Here is a 23,087-nt window from a genome sequence, read left to right on the forward strand (position 1 = left end):
GCAAATGGACACAGTGTTTTGGTGATGCTAAGACACTGTTGCCTTTAAGACTTCCTGTTTCATATTCTCACCCCTCCCAAAATTACCAAGAGAGCACTGTTATAGAATATGTATTTTATTCTTATTGAAAGAGTTTGTAGACCTAATTAAACATTGATTTTTATCGAAGAAATCTTAAACACACATCAAAAGGACAATATAAGTAATATAAGTTTGTTAAAACTTTTTCACCTACAGAGGCTTACACAACTCTCTTCAACTCAGTGTGGGTTTCTGTTTTCTCATATACTGTTTTCCTTGAGCCATCGAGAGCTTTGAGGATGTAGCATTTCTTTAAAAAAGGAGGAAAGGCCTTGGTGCTGTTTTTATCTGGCTTTAGTGGTCATCTAGAACTGGTCTATGTTTGGCTCCCAGAATATTGCTAAACATACAGGATTCACCATCCCTCAAATATTGGTTCTCAGGGGTTCTGATGTAGTTTCTAGGATTTTCTTCCAGACTGCTGACACCTGTTTGGCCAATTTTGATGTCTTCGATACTTACTTTTGAGCAGGCAATGACAATTAGGTCGTAATTGCTACTTGACCGGAAGCCGTGTAAGATGCCATTTATTACAAGAGACATTCTCACTTCAGAGATGTTAAAATATGAAAAGAAATCCTAGATGTGGAAAATGGTGAAAAATGGTTCTACTGTGAGCTCTATATAGAGGAATTGCAACTGCTCACCCAAACCCCTAGGGAGGGACTCCTCAGGCTCAAGGCCACAACCAGAGCACTCTGCTTGTTATAGGCTGGGAGTCTTGAAAGGGCCTTTGGGTTGTTGGTATATAAAAAGTAAAATTCCAAAATAGCATTACGGAAATTATTAATTTTAAGGGTTTACAGTCAACAAATTAATTCCTTTAATGCACACTCAAAAAGGCCTGTGTGTGTGGGTTTTTTTTTTTTTTTAAGATTTTATTTATTTATTTGACAGAGATCACAAGTAGGCAGAGAGGCAGGCAGAGAGAGAGAGAGGAGGAGGAAGCAGGCTCTCTGCAGAGCAGAGAGCCCAATGTGGGGCTCGATCCCAGGACCCTGGGATCACGATCTGAGCTGAAGGCAGAGGCTTTAACCCACTGAGCCACCCAGGTGCCCCATGGTTTTTTTTTTTTTAAGATTTTGTTTATTTGAGAGAGAGAGAGGCATGAGCAGGGGGAGGGACAGAGGGAGAGGGACAGGCAGACTCCCCGCTGAGCAGAGACCCTGAGGACCTCCCCCCATGCCTCCCCCCAGGCGGGGCTCGATCCCAGGACCCTGAGATCATGACCTGAGCTAAAGTCAGATGCTTTACCGACTGAGCCACCCAGGTGCCCCCATGCACACAAAAAAGTTTAATCATCTTCTTCACAAGCTAGTTAAAGGACTTGTTTGAAAATATTAATTCAGGGGTGCCTGGGTGGCTTAGTGGGTTAAAGCCTCTGCCTTTGGCTCAGGTCCTGATCCCAGTGTCCTGGCATCAAGACCTGTGTCGGCCTCTCTGCTCAGCGGGGGGCCTGCTTCCCCCCCTTTCTCTCTGCCTGCCTCTCTGCCTACTTGTGATCTCTGTCAAATAAATAAAATCTTTAAAAAAAATTAATTCATGGCATTCTGCAGGCTGTGTAGGGTCTGGAAATTGGACACAAACTTGAAGCCCCCTGTGAATGTATTCTTTCAGTGCTTTCAGTGTACCTCTTGCTGAATCTGTAATCTCGTTTAAGAGAAAGTCCATGGTTTATATTTGAGACCCGGGGTTAAATAATCTACCACCATGCCCTGCAGTAGATCCCACCTGGAAATAATTTAAGGCTGAGTTTTTGGTTTTTTTTTTTTTAAAGATTTTATTTATTTATTTGACAGAGAGATCACAAGCAGGCAGAGAGGCAGGCAGAGAGGAGGAAGCAGGCTCCCTGCTGAGCAGAGAGCCCGATTCGGGGCTGGATCCCAGGACTCTGAGATCATGACCTGAGCCGAAGGCAGCGGCTCAACCCACTGAGCCACCCAGGCGCCCCTAAGGCTGAGATTTTAATGTTTGGAGCTTAGACCTCTTTGCCACATTTCCAGCGTGGCAGAGCCCTGACTTCAAGCTGTAATTAGGGTCATGCCTTCTTATTTTAAGAGTTTTTAAAAGGGTCTTATTTCCACTGGGTAACTTGTTTCTTAATTCCCCCCCCCCTTTTTTTTTTGGTCTGCCAACTCTTAAAAAAATAGAAGGGGGCTCCTGGGTAGCTCAGTCGGTTGAGCGTCCAACTCGTGATTTCCACTCAGGTCGTGATCTCAGGGTCCTGGGATTGAACCCTGTGTGATGGATTGGGCGGTCCTTCGATCAGTGGGGAGTCTGCTTGAGGATTCTCTCTGTCTCTTCCCCTCTGCCCCTCTCTCTGCTTGTGTGTATGGGCTCAATCCTCTTCCTCCCTCTAAAATAAATCTTTAGGCATTGGGTGGCTCAGTGGGTTAAAACCTCTGCCTTCAGCTCAGGTCATGATCTCAGGGTCCTGGGATCGAGGCCTGCTTCGGGCTCTCCGCTTAGCAGGGAGCCTGCTCCTCCAAACCCCACCTGCCTCTCTACCTACTTGTGGTCTCTGTCAAATAAATAAATAAAATCTTTAAAAAAAATAAATAAATCTTAAAAAAAAAAAGGAACATAACTACATAGGTACCCCTATACCTGTCCCCTTGAGTCAGATTAGTCATGATACTAATTTAGTCAGAACTCTTCTCATCGTGCTTTGGTTATTCATGATGAAGTCTTTTCTTACCTCAAAATTTGATTTTTTTATCTTGAGTCAGAGGGGCTACCCAAGTTTTTAATTCTTTAGAAGTATTCTTAGGCTACTAAATAAATTGGGTTCAGATTATCACCTTAATATTTATTGTTAGGGGATGTTAATTTTTTTCGTTCTGAGGGAGATTCATAATTAACAGGTAATGACTTCTAAATTTGTTTTCTAAGTCCGATAGTATAGAGTCTCAGTTCATTTAAAATCTCTCAATAATCTTTTTGTGGTGCTGATCTTGATACCAGTAAACTTTTTTCATCATTGATAATACCGTTCAAATAATTTTGTTTCATATCTTTAAGTCTAATACTAGTAATGAGATGAAGCTACCATCACTGAAGGATATTTATCATAAAAAACAAAGGGAAAACAAGCAGTTACCTGAGAGGAATCTCACTTCTCCTTCCAACCCAAATCATCCACCAGAGGTAAATTGTCAACACTCTGCTGACTGAAAATGAAAGCTGCTTCATGACTCCTAACTTTTATCTTAAGCTTTATTTTCCCTAGGAGATCTAAAGCCTACTCACTTAAAAACAAACACTGAGTACGGAGGGCAAAACCTTACTGTTGTCTGTCTTATTTCTAGGTACTAACTCTAGATCCGACGTTACACATGAAGCCAAATCAGATTTCAGGGATTCAACCACAGGCCTTTTTGAATGCCCTTGATGACAGAATATCCTTTTCACCAGACTCTGTTCTAGAACCTACTATGTCTAGTCACTCTGACATAGACTCATTTTCACAAGCAAGTAATATTGCTTCTCAGTTATCTGGATTCCCAAAATATCCCTCAAATACAAAAACTTCACCAGTGGACTCTTGGAAAAATCATGGATTCCAAAATGAAAGTAGGACCAGTTCCACGTTTCCTTCAGTTTATACTGTTAATAGTAATGACATCTCGGTCAACACTGTAGATGAAGAAAACACTGTCATGGGAACCTCAGCCTCAATCAGTCAGTCCCAGCTTCCAGGGACAGTCAGCAGTGTCCCAGAATGCATTTCCTTGGCTTCCCTGGAAGATCCTGTGATACTGTCCAAGTATGTATTTCAGTGCATGGCTTGTAACGTTAGCTTGAATGATGGCAATGGTTTTTATTGACTGTCCCTAACGTATAAAATCTTAGAGAGACAGCATTTTTAAGGGAGAACATTTAAAAATTGATCCATGTCTTTTTTTTTTTTTTTGCTTAATTAGTTGTCAACGTGTGTATTAATCTGTTATGTTTTCTGTGGGTGTGCAGAGGAAAAAGGCTGTACTTTTGATTACAAGAGATTGTGTGCTTGGTTTCTCTTATGGGATAGAGAGTGAGGAAATGCTCTCCTAAATTTTTTTTTTTTTCCCTCAACCACAGAATTAGGCAGAACCTCAAGGAAAAGCATGCTCGACACATAGCGGATCTTCGAGCTTATTATGAATCAGAAATAAATAGTTTGAAACAGAAACTGGAGGCAAAGGAAATTTCTGCAGTTGAAGACTGGAAGAAAACCAATCAAATTCTTGTAGACAGGTAAAATTTATAATTCAACTATAAAGTTAGTGTTTCTCCAACTTGGAATATATTATTTTTTCTGAAGTATACTATTTTGTGATGAAAGACTTTGAAAACATGTTTTAGATTTGAAAATTGTAACGGAGATATATTTGCCTAAGTAATTGTTTTTATAGGTTTGAACCAACCTCATAAAGCAGAGTGGTAGCTGACATGAGGGCATTTGTTTCATATGGACAAAATACTGAAATATTTGAGCAGATTTTGTGTACTTAAAGGAATTTCATTTGTGGGGGATTAGTACTATGAAATCTAAGAAATCTCTGACTAATGTCCTCGAGCAGTTCTCAGTCTTTTTTTTTTTTTTTTTAAAGATTTTATTTACTTATTTGACAGAGATCACAAGTAGGCAGAAAGGGAGGAAGAGAGAGGGGGAAGCAGGCTCCCTGCTGAGCAGAGAGCCCGCTGCGGGACTCAATCCCAGCACCCTGAGATCAAGACCTGAGCCAAAGGCAGAGGCTTAACCCACTGAGCGACCCAGGCGCCCCCTCAATATTTTCGTAAACCCGGATTTCACATAACTTAATCCAGACACTCATGCACCTGTGGAAGCCATTATCCTGCTCAAAAAAGGAAACCAACATGGCAACACAGGGGACAGTTATGTTAAGGACGGCCAGATACCTGTTTTAGAGAGAGAATCCTGAACAAAATTTGAAGCTATAACTGGTATTAGTAACAGCATATTTGCCACATATTTTACATTTAAATGGAACTTAAACAGATTGAAAACTGATGTTGATGTAGCAGCAAAGAATGGATCCTTAAGGCAGAAAAAAGACAAAGCCCCTTGAAAAAAGATTAAGAAGGAACGGAAATCATCTGGTGCAGTTAATAGTTTCACTTGCAGAATTCTAGGAAAACTAGCCTTGATACTAGCCTGTGGCTGCTGCGGTGGTTAACCTGCTGTCTCATTCCTAAGAGTCACAGCAGCTTCCATTCCGCTTCTGGGGGTGGGGGTGAGGCCGGAACTTGGGGTGCAGTGGTCAAGAGCAGTAGTTTGACGAAAGCCGGAACGAAACAAGCCAGGTTTAGGTTTTCTAGGATAAAAGGACAAGGGTAGATGGCAGGCTAGGGGAAGTTGGTCTTGTTTTTTTGTTGTTTTCAAGAAGACAAAGAGGAGTACAAAGAGGACTGTAGGTACTTCCTGTGGAAAACGGAGGCATTACAGAGAGGCTGCTAGAGAAGGCACCTAGTGAAGGATTGCTGAGTAAAGCACTATTTTTACCCAGAAGCTGCTAGAGCCTTAGAGCGGTGAGGCGGTGTAGGTGGGACGGCCTAGAAGTTGGGGTTTGAAGAAGTGGCTATAGTAGAACTGCGATGGCGGCGGTGCGGGGGGCGTGGTAGGGAGGGGACAGAGAGCATGCAGGGGCACAGCAGTAGTCCCTGTCACCTGGGACGGGAGAAAGGATTCACCGGAGACAAAACTAATTTTAAGTTGTCAGCAAACATAGCAGGTTTTTTCTTTTTTCTTTTCTTTTGTTTTTAACTTTTTTTTTTTTAAGATTTTATTTATTTATTTGACAGAGATCACAAGCAGGCAGAGAGGCAGGCAGAGAGAGAGGAGGAAGCAGGCTCCCCGCTGAGCAGAGAGCCTGATGCGGGGCTCGATCCCAGGACCCTGAGACCATGACCTGAGCCGAAGGCAGAGGCTTTAACGCACTGAGCCACCCAGGCACCCCCACAGCAGGTTTTTTTCAAACTTAAAATTGCAAGGGGGAGAACCCCTTCCGGCACTGCGAATGGGGCCCCTGACACATGGTGGGCCAGTCTGGTCTCCGATTGTTCTGTCACACAGTTTCCTACCATAGTGTGATGGTTAAAATAGAAAAATAGAGTTAACGTACTTCCACTTGACTCTTTTGTGCTCTTTCCTTCAAGTACAATTTTTTGTTTTATTTATTTATTTTTTAAAGATTTTATTTATTTATTTGTCAGAGAGAGAGGGAGAGAGAGCAAGCACAAGCAGACAGAATGGCAGGCAGAGGCAGAGGGAGAAGCAGGCTCCCTGATGAGCAAGGAGCCCGATGTGGGACTGGATCCCAGGACGCTGGGATCATGACCTGAGCTGAAGGCAGCTGCTTAACCAACTGAGCCACCCAGGCGTCCCCAATTTTTTGTTTTAGTTTTAAGATTTTATTTATTTATTTGACAGAGAGTGAGAGAGGAAACACAAGCAGGGGGAGTGGGAGAGGGAGAAGCAGGCTTCCCCCCAGAGCCGGGTGCCCAGTGTGGGGCTTGATCCCAGGACCCAGAGATGATGACCTGATTGGAAGGCAGATGCTTAACAACTGAGCCACCCAGGCGCCCTCTTTCAAGAACAGTTTTATCAGTATTTGATTTCTGCACAGCATTAATACACAGTGGTTAGGAGTGTGATCCCCAGAGCCACACTGCCAGGTTTCAAATCCCAGTGATTGCCTACAACCCAGGAGGAATGCAGCTTCTGTTTTCTCATCTGTAAAATGGTAATGATAGCAGTCCTAACTCATAGGATTTTGAGGACAAACATCAAGTGCTTAACATAGATTTGGTTTATAATCCGTGTCAAATAGATAATAGTTTTTATTCACAATTCATTAATACCGAGTCAAAATGATAATGGAATTCTTCTATTTTGTGATTTTGAGGTTCTGTGATGATTTACTTTAGGAAGGTCTTTAATTATAAGAATAATAGATCCAGTCTAATTTGGAAAAGTACAGAGGGATGTAACATGAGAGTTCTCCCTACCCAACCTCTATGGTTACATTCCAAACTTAGGTTTTATATCCTAGAAATTGTAATGCACAGATCTATATATAGTTTCTTTTTTTTTTAAGATTTTATTTATTTGACAGAGAGAGAAAGATGCAGTGAGAAAGGGAACACAAGCAGGGGGAGTGGGAGAGGGAGAAGCAGGCTTCCCACTGAGCAGGGAGCCCAGTGTACAGCTCGATCCTAGGATCCTGGGATCATGACCCGAGCTGAAGGCAGACGCTTATCAAATGAGCCACCTAGGAGCTCCTATAGGTTTTTTTCATAACAAAGATCAAGCAATTTTATGCATTTTTTAAAAAAGATTTTATTTATGGGGCGCCTGTGTGGCTCAGTGGGTTAAGCCGCTGCCTTTGGCTCAGGTCATGATCCCAGGTCCTGGGTTCGAGCCCTGCATCGGGCTTTCTGCTCAGCAGGGAGCCTGCTTCCTCCTCTCTCTCTGCCTGCCTCTCTGTCTGCTTGTGATTTCTCTCTGTCAAATAAATAAATAAAATCTAAAAAAAAAAAAAAAAGATTTTATTTATTTATTTGACAGAGATCACAAGTAGGCAGAGAGGCAGGCAGAGAGAGAGGAGGAAGCAGGCTCCCCGCTGAGCAGAGAGTCCAGTGCAGGGCTTGATCCCAGGACCCTGAGATCCTGACCTGAGCCAAAGGCAGAGGCTTAATCCACTGAGCCACCCAGGCGCCCCAGCATCCTACTTTTTGTCTATGAATTTGACGCCTCATATGAGCTTGGGGACCTCGTATAAGTGGAATCGTACTTGTCCTTTTGTGTCTGGCCTATTTCACTTAGCATAATGCCCTCAGGGTTCACCCATGTTATAGCAGGTGTTAGAATTTCTTTTTTTGTTTTTTTTTTAAAGAGGGAGAGAGAATCTCAAGCTGCCTCTGCGCCCAGGATAGAGCCCGATGAGAGGCTTGATCTCACCAACCTGAGATCATGATCTGAGCTGAAATTAAAAGTCTGATGCTTAGCCAACTGAGCCACCCAGGTGCCCCTAGATTTTCATCCTTTTTAGGACTGACTACTACTCCATTGGATGGATAGACCACACTTTGTTTATCCATTCATCCTCTGGACACTTGGGTTGCTTCCATTTTGACTTGCGTGTGTTTTGCTGTTGTGAACATGGGTGTACAAATGTCTGTTCATATTTTGTTTTTTTCATTTAACTGTATTAGGGGTCTTTTCTGTTGTTACTTTCTTTGGAAAATAGTATCATCAAATTTATTGGGATGTACTTATTAAAATGGCATCCTTAATGTTCACTATCATTGGAGAATTTATGTGACATATTAGAGAATGAGATTCATAGAATACTTTGAAGGGAAAGGATTTTATCTTCTAATTTTTTTGTTTCAATTTATGGTTTTTAGATGTGGCCATTTAGATAATGCTCTGAATGAAGCTACCAGTCGTGTGAGAACACTTGAAAATAAGAATAACTTACTGGAAATAGAAGTCGTAAGTACTCTTTTGTTGTTTAGTGGCTTAATGTTAAAAACTTAAACCTTTTTGTTAACTGAACGTTAGAGACAAATAGTTTTTTGTTTTGTTTTGTTTTGTTTTGTTTTTTTAGATTTTATTTATTTATTTGAGAGAGAGACAGTGAGAGAGCATGAGCGAGGAGAAGGTCAGAGGGAGAAGCAGACTCCCCATGGAGCCGGGAGCCCGATGCGGGACTCGATCCCAGGACTCCGGGATCATGACCCGAGCCGAAGGCAGTCGTCCAACCAACTGAGCCACCCAGGCGTCCCTAGAGACAAATAGTTTTATGAAAACATTGGCTGTGTGCTTTCTTTGTTGTTGTTAGGATGTCTTATTGTTTATATTTTGAATGCTGTTGGTGTCATCTGATAGGATAAACTTTTACACTTTATTTATTTGTTTATTTCTTTTAAAAGATTTTATTTATTCATTTGAGAGAGACAGATCACAAGCAGGGGGAGCAGCAGCAGGCAGAGGGTGAGGAAGAAGCAGGTTCCCCCCTGAGCTGGGAGCTCGACACAGGGCTCGATCCCACGACTTGGAGATCATGACCTGAGCCAAAGGCAGAAGCTGAACGATCTGAGCCATCCAGGCGCCCCTACTTTGACACTTAAAAAATTTTTTTATTGGAATATTAATTTATATATCATAAAACTCTTTGGAAATGTATAATTCTGTGGTTTTTAGTATATTTGCAAACTTGTGCAACCATCTGCCACACTTAGTTTTAGGATATTTTCTCACTTAAGGAAACCCTGAACCCCTTAACCATCAGCCTTTCCCTCCTAACTCCAAAACTCCTTCTCTCCAACTCCTAGCAATCACTACTCTACTTTCTGTTCTTAGGATTTGCCTCTTCTGGACATTCACGTGAATGGAATCATCTATATAACCTTTTGTGTCCAGCTCCTTTCACTTGGTGTGATATTTTCAAGGTTTATCCATGTTGTAGCATGAATCAGCATTTCACTATTTTTTGTGGCTAAGGAACATTCTCTTGTAGGGATAGACCATATTTATCTATTCATCAGGTGATAGGTGTTTTGGTTTTCATGTTTTGGGATTATGAATGACAGTGCTATGAATATTTGTATACAAGAGTTTATGTAGACTTAGTTTTTTTTAATTTCTATTTTTTTATTTTTAAAGATTTTATTTACTTATTTGACAGAGAGACAGCGAAAGAGGGAACACAAGCAGGGGGAGTGAGAAGGGGAGAAGCAGGCCTCCCATCAAGCAGGGGGCCCGATGCGGGGCTCAATCCCAGGATCCTGGGATCATGACCTGAGCTGAAGGCAGACACTTAACAACTGAACCAGCCAGGCACCCCTGGACTTAGTTTTTTAATTTTCTTGGGTGTATAACTGGAATGCATAAACTTAAAAAATTTTTTTTCATGCATTACCAAGTTTTATTCTTCTACATGTAAACTTATAAGTAACGTTTCGATGGAAGATGCCAGTTATGTTCTGTGCACTGTTTCTTTGCCTTCCTTTGATGTGTTTTTAGTTGTCTTTGTCTCCTAAACTGAAAGCTTCTCGAGGTCGGAGACTTGTCTTTCTTGCTAGTCTTATATTTCTGGCACTGTATTGCCTGGCACCTAGTGAATGTTTAAAATATTGAGTGAATACTAACATATCAGATGTATTTTGAATTTTCTCTTATATTTTCCTAGTAAGTGAGAGAATAGGGTAATAAAAGCTTTATTATTCTCTAAATATTAATGTGGGGCAACAGATTCTAGGTGTGGTTTCAGAATCATTCTCCTGATAGCCATGGTCATTTTTTTCATTAAAGTAACCTATAGATGAGCCCAGCACCATAGTGTCTCAGACAGTGGTTTTGTGTCTATACTTGATGATAATCTCATGAAGCTGGTTTAAAAATGTATATATATTGATTGATTTGTTGTTATTTTTTTAGATTTTATTTATTTATTTGACAGAGAGAGTCAACACAAGTAGGCAGAACAGCAGGTAGAGAGAGGGAGAAGCAGGCTCCCTGCCGAGCAAGGAGCCCTATGTGGGGCTCCATCCCAGAACCCTGGGATCATGACCTGAGCTGAAGGCAGACACTTAACTGACTGAGCCACCCAGCGCCCCTAAAAAACTTATTTATTTTAAAGATTTTATTTTTAAGTAAACTCTATACCCAGTATGGGGCTCGAACATAAAACCCCAAGATCAAGAGTTGCACGCCTAGTGCCTGAGCCAGCCAGGAGCCCCTGAAGCTGTTATTTTAGTAGAGTAATCCCTTTTCATCTCCATCCCAAGACATAACAAAATATTAAATTTGTGGTTCCCATTTGTAGGTTTTATTGTATTTATTTATTTATTTTTAAAGATTTTATTTATTTATTTGTCAGAGAGAGCGTTTATAAGCAGGCAGAGAGGCAGGCAGAGGCAGAGAGAGCGGGCTCCCCACTGAGCAAGGAGCCCGATGCAGGACTCGATCCCAGGACCCTGGGATCACGACCTGAGCCGAAGGCAGCGGCTTAACCGACTGAGCCATCCAGGCGTCCCTAGGTTTTATTTTATTATTTTTTTTAAACCTTTTTTTTTTTTTAAGATTTTATTTATTTATTTGTCAGAGAGAGAGAGGGAGAGAAAGCAAGCACAGGCAGACAGAATGGCAGGCAGAGGCAGAGGGAGAAGCAGGCTCCCTGCTGAGCAAGGAGCCCAACGCGGGACTCATCCCAGGACACCGGGATCATGACCTGAGCTGAAGGCAGCTGCTCAACCAACTGAGCCACCCAGGCGTCCCTATTATTATTATTTTTTTTATAGTTTAATGCCCACAATTTGTTAAGTGCTATTGAAACATCTATTTTTTTTTAATTAAAATAATTTTTGTTATTTTTGTTGTTATTTTGTAGAGTGATTTTAGAGAACGCTTCAATGCAGCCAGCAATGCTTCCAAAATTTTGCAGGAACGGATTGAGGAAATGCGAACAAGTAATAAAGAAAAAGACAATACCATCATTCGACTAAAATCCCGTCTGCAGGATTTAGAAGAAGCATTTGAGAATGCTTACAAACTCTCAGATGATAAAGAAGCGAGATTGAAACAAGAAAACAAAATGTTTCAAGATGTAAGTGACAAGTAACGGGAACCGAATGACTGAGGAGGCGAAAAGTAATTTTAGATGTTAGACTCTTACAGGCAATTATGACTTTTTCCACCTTTATTTTTGTTTTATGTAACTTTGCTGTAGCTGCAAATATATACCCTCCTAACCAAGTCAGTTGGGTCTTATCTTGAAGCAGGAAGTCAGCTTCTAGAGCTGTGGTGTCACTCCCACGCCTTTCTGCCTCTAGCGGGTCAACTTTTGAGCTATCTTAAATCAACATCTGTGTGGCTGGATGGGTAAATTGAACCAGATTAGAATAGGTTTGATTGAATATTTTCATTTTGCTATAACGTCATTTAAAATTTGGTTTTGTATAATCTTGAGACTGCATTGGGTTTGGGATTGTATATTTTTTCCTCAGGTTTTTCTTGATATCCTTTGTCATGCTACATGAAAAACTCTGAATATATTTCAGCGTTGAATTTTCTTCCTGATAGCTTCAGATTATTGCTGCTGTGATTTTTGTTGTTTGATTTTTTTACATTCATTTCCATGAAGATAATACCTGTAAATGGTTTAAATAATCAAATCTCAAATGAAAAACCGCAGTCCTCTCCACCTTCCCCCTACCTTGGTGTCTCCTACTTTAGAAGCCCTTACTGTCAGCTCTTTTAGCAGTTTCTTCTAGCATTTTTCTCCTATGTTTCTATGTAGCAAATTTATATTGTTTTTTCTTTTTTTCCCCCATCAATTTCAGACATTATATATTGACCTCCTCCTGTGCAAGGAAGGTCACAGTTTAGTATTTTTTACACCATTTGCTCCCAATGCGAACACTTCTTTCTCTCCTTTCAATGTGATTAATGTATTAAATTCATTCTAAGAAGCTATTCTTTTACATTTTATTTTATTTATTTTATTTTTTTTAAAGATTTTATTTATTTATTTGACAGACAGAGATCACAAGCAGGCAGAGAGGCAGGCAGAGAGAGAGGGGAGGAAGCAGGCTCCCTGCCGAGCAGAGAGCCCGATGCGGGGCTCGATCCCAGGACCCTGGGACCATGACCTGAGCCGAAGGCAGCGGCTTAACCCACTGAGCCACCCAGGCGCCCTCTTTTACATTTTAACAACTCTGAGAAATCGGTATACATCTTTACACCATGGTGTTATATTTTAATGGGCAGCATTTCTCTTCTCTTTTAGTAGTAAGTAATAGTAAATAAAGTCATGGTGTGATTTCTATTGAGTGAAGTCTTAGATTTGAAACAAGAGGGGTTATCATTTCCAGTTAAATCAGTTTTCAGTATTTCTTATTGTCTGTGTAGATATTCTTCAGAGCGAAGCTGCAGTGTCCAGTGATTATGTTTCCTTTCTCTACCAACTTAATATTTTTCCTGGAATTGATAATTGCCTTTTTTTTTTAACCTGCTTACTATCCTGTGTTTAGTACTTACTCCCACCTGCATATACTTTTGCATCATTATGAGCTGGTTGCTCTTGAGGTCAGATACACAGATGTCTAGGACTTGACTTCACTATCATCCTCGGGATAGTCTTTGCTTGTTTCCTATATTGGATCTCTTTTTTATGATTTTTATTTATTTATTTTAGAGAGGGAGGGAGCGGGGGCAGGGGCAGAGAGAAGGACAAGCAGACTGTGCGCTGAGTTCAGAGCCTGAGGATGAGTGGTATGATCCCATGACTCTGAGATCATGACCTGAGTGCACCACTCAGACACCCCATGGATCTCTCTTGTGCATCCTGTGTCTTCTTTCTTGGTTTAATTCTTTGTTTGCTAGAGTATATCTCCTGAGAAAAAGAATACATGGGAGATGAATTCCAAAGCTTTCCCTATCTGAAAACATTTGCGTCACACTTTTAAAAAAGCACTTTATTTTTTAGAGCAGTTTTGGATTTACAGAAAAATTGAGAACATGGTGCAGTGTTCCCACATACCCTGCACAGTCCACCTGTTGTTAATGTCTTATGTTAGGATGGCATGTTTGCAACAATTAATGAAGCAATATTGATATATAATTATTAAATAAATTCTATAGTTTATTTAGATTTCCTTTGTTTTTACCTAATGTTCTTCTGTTCCCGGATCCTGTATCCTTTAGGTATCTTGTCTCCTTAAGCCCTTTTTGGCTGTGAGAGTTTCTCACACTTTCCTTGTTTTTGATGACCTGGACAGTTTTAAGGAGGACTGATTGGGGATTTTGTTGGATGTCCTTGGGATTTGTCTGTTGTTTTTCTCATGTTTAGACTGTAGTTACAGGATATTGGGAGGAAAACCACAAAGGTAAAGTACCATTTTCAGCATATCATATCAACAAGCCTTATGGTTTTTTTTTGTTTCCTTACTGTCGTAAAGTTTCAGGAGACAGTGGATATAAACACTCTCTTCAGTATGTCATATTTGATTAGAATTTTACAAGGTTTTCATTATTATTACTGTTCCCGTTCATATGTACTAATAGTATAATTTTTGTGTGTGAATACCTGATGTAGTCTGATTTTTCAGACTTCTTTTTTTTTTTTTTTTTTTTTTAGATTTTATTTATTTGAGAGAGAGTGAGTACAAGCAGGGTGAGGGGCAGAGGGACTAAGACTTCCTGCTGAGCGAGGAGCCTGACGCCGGGCTCCATCCCAACACCCTGAGATCATGACCTGAGAAGTCAGATGCTTAACTGACTGAGCCACCCAGGAACCCCTTGTATGTTTACTTTGACATAGTACCAGAATTATAGAAAGTTGCAAAAATTGTATAAAAATTTTCCACATACCTTTTTTTTTAAAATAAAGATTTTATTTATTTGTCAGAGACACAGCGAGAGAGGGAACACAAGCAGGGCGAGTGGGAGAGGGAGAAGCAGGCTTCCTGCTGAGCAGGGAGTCTGATGTGGGGCTCGATCCCAGGACCCTAGGATTATGACCTGAGCAGAAGGCAGATGCTTAATGACTGAGCCAGCCAGGCACTGCCCCCTTTTTTGTGTGTGAGATTTTACTTACTTATTTGAGACAGCAGAGTGAGAGAAGGAAAGAAAGCGCAAACTGGGAGGAACAGCAGAGGGAGAGGGAGAAACACACTACTTTCTGTGCAGAGAGCCAGATATGGGACTTGATCCCCCGGCCATGAGATCATGACCTGAGCCAAAGGCAGAACCTTAATCAACTGAGCCATCCAGGTGCCCCACCATATACCTTTCATCTCAAGTTTTTAAGTGTTTTTCTTTCTTTCTTTCTTTTTTTAAAGATTTTATTTATTTGAGAGAGAGCATGAGGTGGGGGGAGAAGCAGAGGGAGAGGAAAAAGCAGACTCCTGGCTAAGTGGGGAGGGAGCCTGCTGCTGGGCTCTATCCCAGGACCGTGTGATCACGACCTGAGCTGAAACTAGATGCTTAACTGACTGAGCCACGCAGGTACCTCTTGATTCAAAGCCTTAACATTTAACAATATGTGCTTTATCGTTCTTTTGGTGGTTCCATGTGGTTGTGGCTGCCCTGCTGGGGAATTAGGATAGAAAACATCCAGTGTTGTAGAACGTTCTGTTGGACAGCACTGCTATAGAATATTCTTCAGTTTGGATTTGTGTTTTGCACAATTAGATTCAGGTTGTTAGAACGAATGCGCAAGAATACTGCAAAAGGGAGCTGAGCCCTTCTTTTTTATTTATTTATTTTTAAAGAGATTTTATTGATTTATTTGACAGGGAGAGAGATCACAAGTAGGCAGAGAGAGAGGGGGAAGCAGGCTCCCTGCTGAGCAGAGAGCCCAATCTGGAGCTCAATCCCAGGACCCTGAGATCATGACCTGAGCCGAAGGCAGAGTCTCAACCCACTGAGCCACCTAGGCACCCCAAGCTGAGCCCTTCTTAGCACATCTTATCAGGAGGCACATGTTAGTTTTGTGATATTAATTGTGATCTCTTTGTTAAGGTGGTGTTTGCCAGGTGTCTCCACTGTAAAATTCTATCGCCACATTTAGAATTAATAACTATTAGGGGGTGGAGATATATATATATATATATATATATATATATATATATATATATAATATTTAAACATTTTAAAATTTAAAGTAATTAGTATTTAAATGTCCACAATAGCTACACTATGGAAAGAGCCTAGATGTCCATTGGCAGATGAATGGATAAAGAGTATGTGGGGTGTGTGTGTGTAATGGAATACTATGCAGCCATCAAAATATGAAATCTTGCATTTGCAATGTCCTGGAACTAGAGGGTATTATGCTAAGCGAAATAAGTCAACCAGAGAAAGACAATTATCATATGATCTCGCTGATAGGTGGAATTTGAGAAACAAGGCAGAGGATCATGGGGGAAGAGAGGAAAAAATGTGAAGGGATGAAACAAGAGAAGGAGATAAACCGTAAAGACTTTTAATCTCAGGAAACAAACTGAGGGTTGCTGGTGGGGAGGGGTGGGGTGGCTGTGTGATGGACATTGGGGAGGGTATGTGCTATAGTGAGCGGTGTTAATTGTGTAAGACTGATGAATCCCAGACCTGTACCCCTGAAACAAATAATACATTATATGTTAATAAAAATAAAGTAACAAAATTAGCATATAATGTATTACTGGTTTCAGAGGTATTTGTATATCATTTTTGGAGAAATGTCTGTTCAAGCCCTTTGTTCATTTTTTAATTGGGTTATTTGTTTATTTTTATTTTTTAATTTAAATTCAATTGATTAACATAAAATGTATTACTGGTTTCAGAGGCAGAGGTCCGTGATTCATCAGTCTTCTATAACACCCAGTGCTCGTTACATCATGTGCCCTCCTTAATGTCCATCACCCATACCCCATCCCCTACCCGCTCCTCTCCAGCAACCCTCGGTTTGTTTCCTAGGATTAAGAGTCTCTTATGGTTTGTCTTCCTCTGTGGTTTCGTCTTGTTTTATTTTTTTCTCTCTTCCCCTATGATCCTGTTTTGTTTCTTAAATTCCACATAGGAGTGAGATCATATAATTGTCTTTCTGTGATTGACTTATTTTGCTTAGCATAGTACCGTCTAGTTCCATCTACATCGTTGCAGATGGCAAGATTTCATTTTTTTTTTTTTTTAAGATTTTATTTATTTGGCAGACAGAGATGGCGAGAGAGGGAATACAAGCAGAGGAAGCGGGAGAAGGAGAAGCAGGCTTCCCGCAGAGCAGGGAGCCCGATGCAGGGCTTGATCCCAGGACTCTGGGATCATGACCTGAGCTAAAGTCAGACTTTTAATGAGTGAGCCACTCAGGTGCCTCAAGATTTCAGTTTTTGATGACTGGGTAATATTCTATAGTGTGTGTGTGTGTGTGTGTGTGTGTCTACCACATCTTTATCCATTCATCTGCTGATGGACATCTGGGCTCTTTCCGTAGTTTGGCTGCTGTGAACATTGGGGTGCAGGTGCCCCTTCGGCTGACTACATTTGTATCTTTGGTGTAAATACCCACTAGTGCAATTGCTGGGTCGTAGGGTAGCTCTATTTTCAACCCTTTAAGGAACCTCCATGCTGTTTTCCATAGGGACTGCACCAGCTTGCATTCCTGCCAACACTGTAGGAGGGCTCTGTTAAGGGATATTTTAAGACTTTGTAAATCGGGCGCCTGGGTGGCTCAGTGGGTTAAAGCCTCTGCCTTCAGCTCAAGTTATGATCTCAGGGTCCTGGGATCGAGTCCCACATCGGGCTCTCTGCTCAGCGGGGAGCCTGCTTCCCCCTCTCTCTCTGCCTGCCTCTCTGCCTATCTGCGATCTCTGTCAAATAAATAAATAAAATCTTAAAAAAAAAAAAAGACTTTGTAAATCACCTTTTTCTCATCAAACTTTTACCCACTAGCTTTAGCATCCACTGAGAGGAGTCTTTCCTGAAACAAGTATACTGTTGTGGTTGCCAAATGGTGGTTCTTCTATTACTCCTTCTGCATTTTACTGCAAGGAGGAGCTCTCCGCTCTCTCTTGTTTATATTAGTGTGGACTGATGAATTCTTATTTTGTTCAGTGAGTTACAGTTCTTTTTGTCGTTGTTACAGTTACCATTTTGATGCTTGCGCTGTCCTAGTTTTGGCCAGTAGGGTGTCAGGCGGGCTGACTCCTGTGTCCTTTGGACACGTTTGTGTCATCCTTCGACCCTCATCCAGTGAGATAGTCCAGGCTCATCTTGTACTTTCCCAGTCCCAGCCCTAAACCCATCATTTTCCCATGGAGCGCTGGTTCACTTAGTTGGAAAATGATATTTAGAAATGAAGATCTAGCACTAGGTACATTCCTTGCTAGTGGGATGCCATCGTTTTTAATTATTTATAAGTTCACCACAGTTATGTTGGAATAACAAGAAGCAGCACGGGATGGTTGGAATGTTGTTTTGAGCTGAAAGTGTATTAATGTTGCCAGTGATTACACAGTCTTCCTTTGCATTTATCATGTCAAGTATTTTAAGCATAGGGAAAAGAATACAGAGTAATATATAGAACATCCACATACCAGCTGTCTGTAAATACAATTGAAATACTCTCTTCTCACCCTTTCTCTTCTAAACCTGCTATGTTGAATATACCGTAGGTTTTCCCCATGCATTTCTACTTTTGCTCCACATACGTATTCTGTAAACAATATATAGTAAGGTTTGATGTGTCCTTAAACGAGATATGAATCATATTGTACCACATATACTTCCTGCAGCCTGTTTTGGGTAGGTTCCACACCCAACATGGGGCTCAAACTCATGACCCCAAGATAAAGAGTCCCAGGCTCTAAGCAATGAGCCAGCCAGGTGCCCCTCCTGCATACTGTTTTTTTGTAGCTTGGTTTTTGAGATTTACCATGTTGATACATGCAGCTTTTAATCATTTTTATTTAAACATATTTGAAGTTTTTTAGGTATATGAAAAGAGTATTACGTGTGGACCCACCACTTCTCTTTAGATTTAAAATACAACAGATACGGTCGCAGTCCCCCTGCCGACCCCCCGTGCACCCATTTCTGCTCACCCCGCCCTCCTGGGTGTGACTGGTCTGAACAGTGAATGTCTTCCCATGTCGGTGTCTCACACGTGCATGTGTGCATAGTCAGTGTTGCTTGGCATATTGTAGAGCTTTTTACGATTGCTGTCACACTGTATTTACTAATCTTTTCTCGTTGGTAAGATTTGTTCAGGCAGATGCATTAGCACTAGCTCGTTTGTCCTCCGCTCACTATGAATTTTCCACAATTACCTGTTTCCCTCTTGCCAGTTTCTTTTCCTTGCTCTTAAGAGCCGCAGGGCCATGAGCATTCCTAATCAGGTCTCCTTGCAAAGACCTGTGCAACTGCCTCTCAGGTTAGGAACCAGAGTCTCAACACAGGTGGCCCCGAACTGGGCGTAGTCTGGGAACTTGGGCGGGCCATAGCAGGGACAGCTTGTCTCTGTTCTGCCACATCCAGGACCTCAGCTGGATTTTCAAAGGCTGGTGGCCGGTTGCTGATGATGGCAGTCAGCTAAGGCTGCATTCCTCTACGTGGGCTAGTAGTTGGGCTTCTCTGAAGCGCGACAACGGAATGCCACGGGCCAGCGTCCTGGAAGATTGTCCTGATAGCCAGTAGCCTTTTATGACCCAGCCCTGGAAATCCTTCGGCCTCATTTCTGTCACTTTCTATTTGTTAAATAGTCTCAAAGTCCTGCCCAGGTTCAGGGGAAGAAGAAATAGATACCACTTCTTGATGGGGTGTGGCAAGGTTCCGGAAGACCTTGTGTGAACAGAAATTACTGCTTTGATTGTGGAGATAAACAGTCTGTCCCGTGAACCTGTGTGCGTCCGTGTGCGGTGGCCGGGACTTAGAATGTGCACACTGTCCTCTTCATGACACATTGCTAAGCTGCTCTGTGAAATGGTTGTACTAGTTCATTTTCCCACCAGTAATGTATGAGAAGTCTTGTTTTCTAGAGTATTTCCAATGCTTGCTGTTGTCAGACCTCTTAATTTTTGCCAGTCTGATGGATGCGAAATGGTTAGTTTATATGTGTTGCGGTCCTTTTCTCTTGGCTTGTGGCTCGCATTTCACCTGATGTTACCTTTTATGGGGTAGAAGCTTTGTATTTTATTTATTTATTTATTTTAAAGATTTATTTATTTATTTATTTATTTATTTGACAGACAGAGATCACAAGTAGGCAGAGAGGCAGGCAGAGAGAGAGGAAGGGAAGCAGGCTCCCCGCTGAGCAGAGAGCCCGATGCAGGGCTCAATCCCAGGGCTCAATCCCAGGACCCTGAGATAACGACCTAAGCCGAAGGCAGAGGCTTTAACCCACTGAGCCACCCAGGTGCCCCTGTATTTTATTTTAAAGATTTTATTTTTGAGAGAAAGCAAGAGAGAGCACGAGTGGAGGGGCAGAAGGAGAGGGAGAGGCAGACTTCCTGCTGAGCAGGGAGCCAGAACTGAGGCTCAATCCCAGGACTCTGAGATCATGACTTGAGCCAAAGGCAGGTGCTTAACCGACTGCGCCACCCAGGCACCCCCAAGTTTTGTATTTTAGTGTTCAAAATACAGTCTTTTCATTTCTGGTTTGGAACTCTTTTATGTCTTGTTTACAAAATCTTTTCCTACTTAAGGATCAGAAAATTACTAACCTGTATATTGCCTTCTAAAATTAAACAGCCAAACGGATGCCTGGGTGGCTCAGTTAGTTAAATGACTGCCTTTAGCTCAGGTCATGATCCCAGGGTCCTGGGATCGAGCCCCATATCGGGGCTGCTCCATGGGGAGCCTGCTTCTCCCTCTCCCTCTGCCTGGTGCTCTCCCTGCTGTACTCTCTCTTTCTCTGTGTCAAATAAATAAATAAAATATTTAAAAATAAAATAAAATATAAAATTACATTAAATTAAGAGCCTTTCTTCATATATTTAGACCTTTAATCTACCCCAGATTGCCTCTTATATATGGTGTGAGATAGGGATTGGACTTGTTTTTTTCAAATGATTAACTGAGTATTACAGCACCATTTTTTCAGAAAGTTCATTTATTTTAAGCAATCTCTACGCCCAACAGGGGGCCTGAACTTATGACCCCAACATTGAGAGCCCACATGCCTCACTGATTGAGCCAGCAGCATCCTTCATGGCACCATTTTTTAAGAGAATATATTTTCCCTACTGACTTTTTTTTTTTAAAGATTTTATTTATTTATTTGACAGAGAGAGATCACAAGTAGACAGAGAGGCAGGCAGAGAGAGGGAGGGAAGCAGGCTCCCTGCCGAGCAGAGAGCCCGATGCGGGACTCGATCCCAGGACCCTGAGATCATGACCTGAGCCGAAGGCAGCGGCTTAACCCACTGAGCCACCCAGGCGCCCATCCCTACTGACTTTTAATGCCACTTCTGTTGTATATTATGTTTCTTTCTTGGATGATCTGTTTTGAGGCTCCTCCCTAGTCTGTTTCATTGGTTTGTTTGTTTGTCCCTGGATGGAAACTACATCATCTTAATTACTAGCATATTTTAATGAGCTTTTATTTTTGGTGTAATGCTTCCTTAACTTTTTTTTTTGTCTTCTAAAAATTATTTTTACCAGTTTTTCATCTTTTAAAAAATTTTTTTAAATCAAAATAAATTTTTTTATTGTGTTGTGTTATTCACCATAAAATACATCATTAGTTTTTGATGCAGTATTCCAAGATTCATTGTTAGTTTTTTGCCATTTTATTTCATGTAAATATTACTGTTGGCTTATCACATTAAAAACAAAACAAAACTGCGTTTGGAGCTCCTGGCTGACTCAGTTGGCGGAGCACATGATTCTTGATCTCGGGGTCATGAGTTCAAGTCCCACCTTGGGTGAAAAGATTACTTCGAAACAAAGCAGGGGTGCCTGGTTGCATGCTCTTCCAGCTGAGCCAGCCAGGTGCCCCTATGTCTTGAATTTTTAACATTATCCGTAATTATCATGGATGAAGATTTAAGTCCTTCATATGTCATTTGGCTAAGAGTATAGAATTCTGGGGTATATTTTCTTTCCATCAGATTTTTAAGCATTTTGTTCCATTGTTTTTTGCTGCCTTGAGAATATACCTGATGATTGATTCTCTTCCTCTCTTCCCCGTCCCAGTCCTGTGTCTTTTGTGTTTTCTCTTTTCCCCTCATCTTTCTTATTTTGAAAGCTTCAAGTCTACAGAAAAATTGTACAGATGGTATGATGAAAACCTCTGTATATTCCTTGTCTAGTTCATCAGTTGTGAATATTTTATCACATTTGCTTTATGTCTTCACAACATTATATGCTTTTTTCCTTATGCTGAACAATTTGGGAGTCAATTACAGACACTGTGAGATTTCACTCCTAAATACTCCAACAGGTGTCTCCTGAGAATAAGGACATTCTCCTGCATAATTTCAACACAGTTCTTACGCACGGGGAATTTAATTTTGATATAATGCTAGTTATCTAATATATAGTCTATATTCAACTTGACCCAGCTGTCTAAATAATGTCCTTTATAGATGTTTTGGATTTTGCTTTTTAGTTTACACTCTAATCAAGGACTGCACATTGTGTCTGTAAATGGCGCTTCTCATTCCTTATGAGTGAGTTCAAGTCTCCTTCTGGAAGTTGTAGCATTTTTTTATCCTTGGTGTCCTTAAATTCCATAGCAGTGTGCCTTGAAACAGGTCTTTTTTCATTCATTGTTGGAGGCACAGATTCTTCCAATCTGGGAATGAATGTCCTTCGGTCCTATAGACTTGCTAATATTATTTCTTTCTTGATTTCCTTCCTGCCTTCTCTGTTCTCTTTCATTGGAACTTTTGCCAGTAAATGTTGTATTGCGTGGGTTGATTTTCTAAGACTCATGTATCCTTTAGTTTCCATCATGGCCTCTGTGTTCTCTATCTCCTTGTCTTAGTATTACATTTATTTTCTCTCTCATTTTTAGTTTCTTTCTTTTTTTTTTTTAAAGATTTTATTTCTTTATTTGAGAGAGAGAGAGTGAGAGAGAACATGAGAGGGGAGAAGGTCAGAGGGAGAAGCAGGCTCCGCATGGAGCTGGGAGCCTGATGCAGGATTTGATCATGGGACTCTGGGATCATGACCTGGACCGAAGGCAGTCGCCCAACCAGCTGAGCCACCCAGACGCCCCTCATTTTTAGTTTCTTTCTTTTTTTTTTAAAGATTTTATTTATTTATTTGATAGAGATCACAAGTAGGTGGAGAGGCAGGCATAGAGAGAGGAGGAAGCAGGCTCCCTGCCGAGCAGAGAGCCTGATGTGGGGCTCCGTCCTAGGACCCTGAGATCATGACCTGAGCCAAAGGCAGAGGCATAACCTGCTGAACCACCCAGGCACCCCAAGAGCTGTTTCTTGTTCTTCAGTTGCTAGTTTTTTACTGGTTTCTGGTCTTGTTTTATTATGAATAGAACACTGATTGAAGATATTAA

At 41.2% G+C, this 23,087-nt stretch overlaps 1 protein-coding gene across 9 annotated transcripts in view; it reads left to right on the top strand.

Moving 5' to 3' along the window:
• Positions 1 to 23,087, top strand: part of MPHOSPH9 (M-phase phosphoprotein 9) — a 68,103-nt gene that overhangs the window by 20,775 nt on the left and 24,241 nt on the right. For 8 of the 9 annotated variants that reach the window (XR_007121774.1, XM_047696318.1, XM_047696313.1 and 5 more), the window contains 5 exons: positions 3,103 to 3,228; positions 3,390 to 3,847; positions 4,162 to 4,317; positions 8,494 to 8,581; positions 11,481 to 11,696. Coding sequence is in view for 8 of the 9 variants with exons in the window: in XM_047696318.1 (XP_047552274.1) it covers positions 3,103 to 3,228; positions 3,390 to 3,847; positions 4,162 to 4,317; positions 8,494 to 8,581; positions 11,481 to 11,696 (1,044 nt within the window). In the remaining variant the exon portion in view is untranslated. The remainder of the gene's footprint in view (positions 1 to 3,102; positions 3,229 to 3,389; positions 3,848 to 4,161; positions 4,318 to 8,493; positions 8,582 to 11,480; positions 11,697 to 23,087) is intronic. The other variant, XM_047696314.1, reaches the window with a different exon arrangement.

The sequence above is a fragment of the Lutra lutra genome, chromosome 12 (assembly GCF_902655055.1).
Source record: "Lutra lutra chromosome 12, mLutLut1.2, whole genome shotgun sequence".
Classification (NCBI taxonomy): Eukaryota; Metazoa; Chordata; class Mammalia; order Carnivora; family Mustelidae; genus Lutra; species Lutra lutra.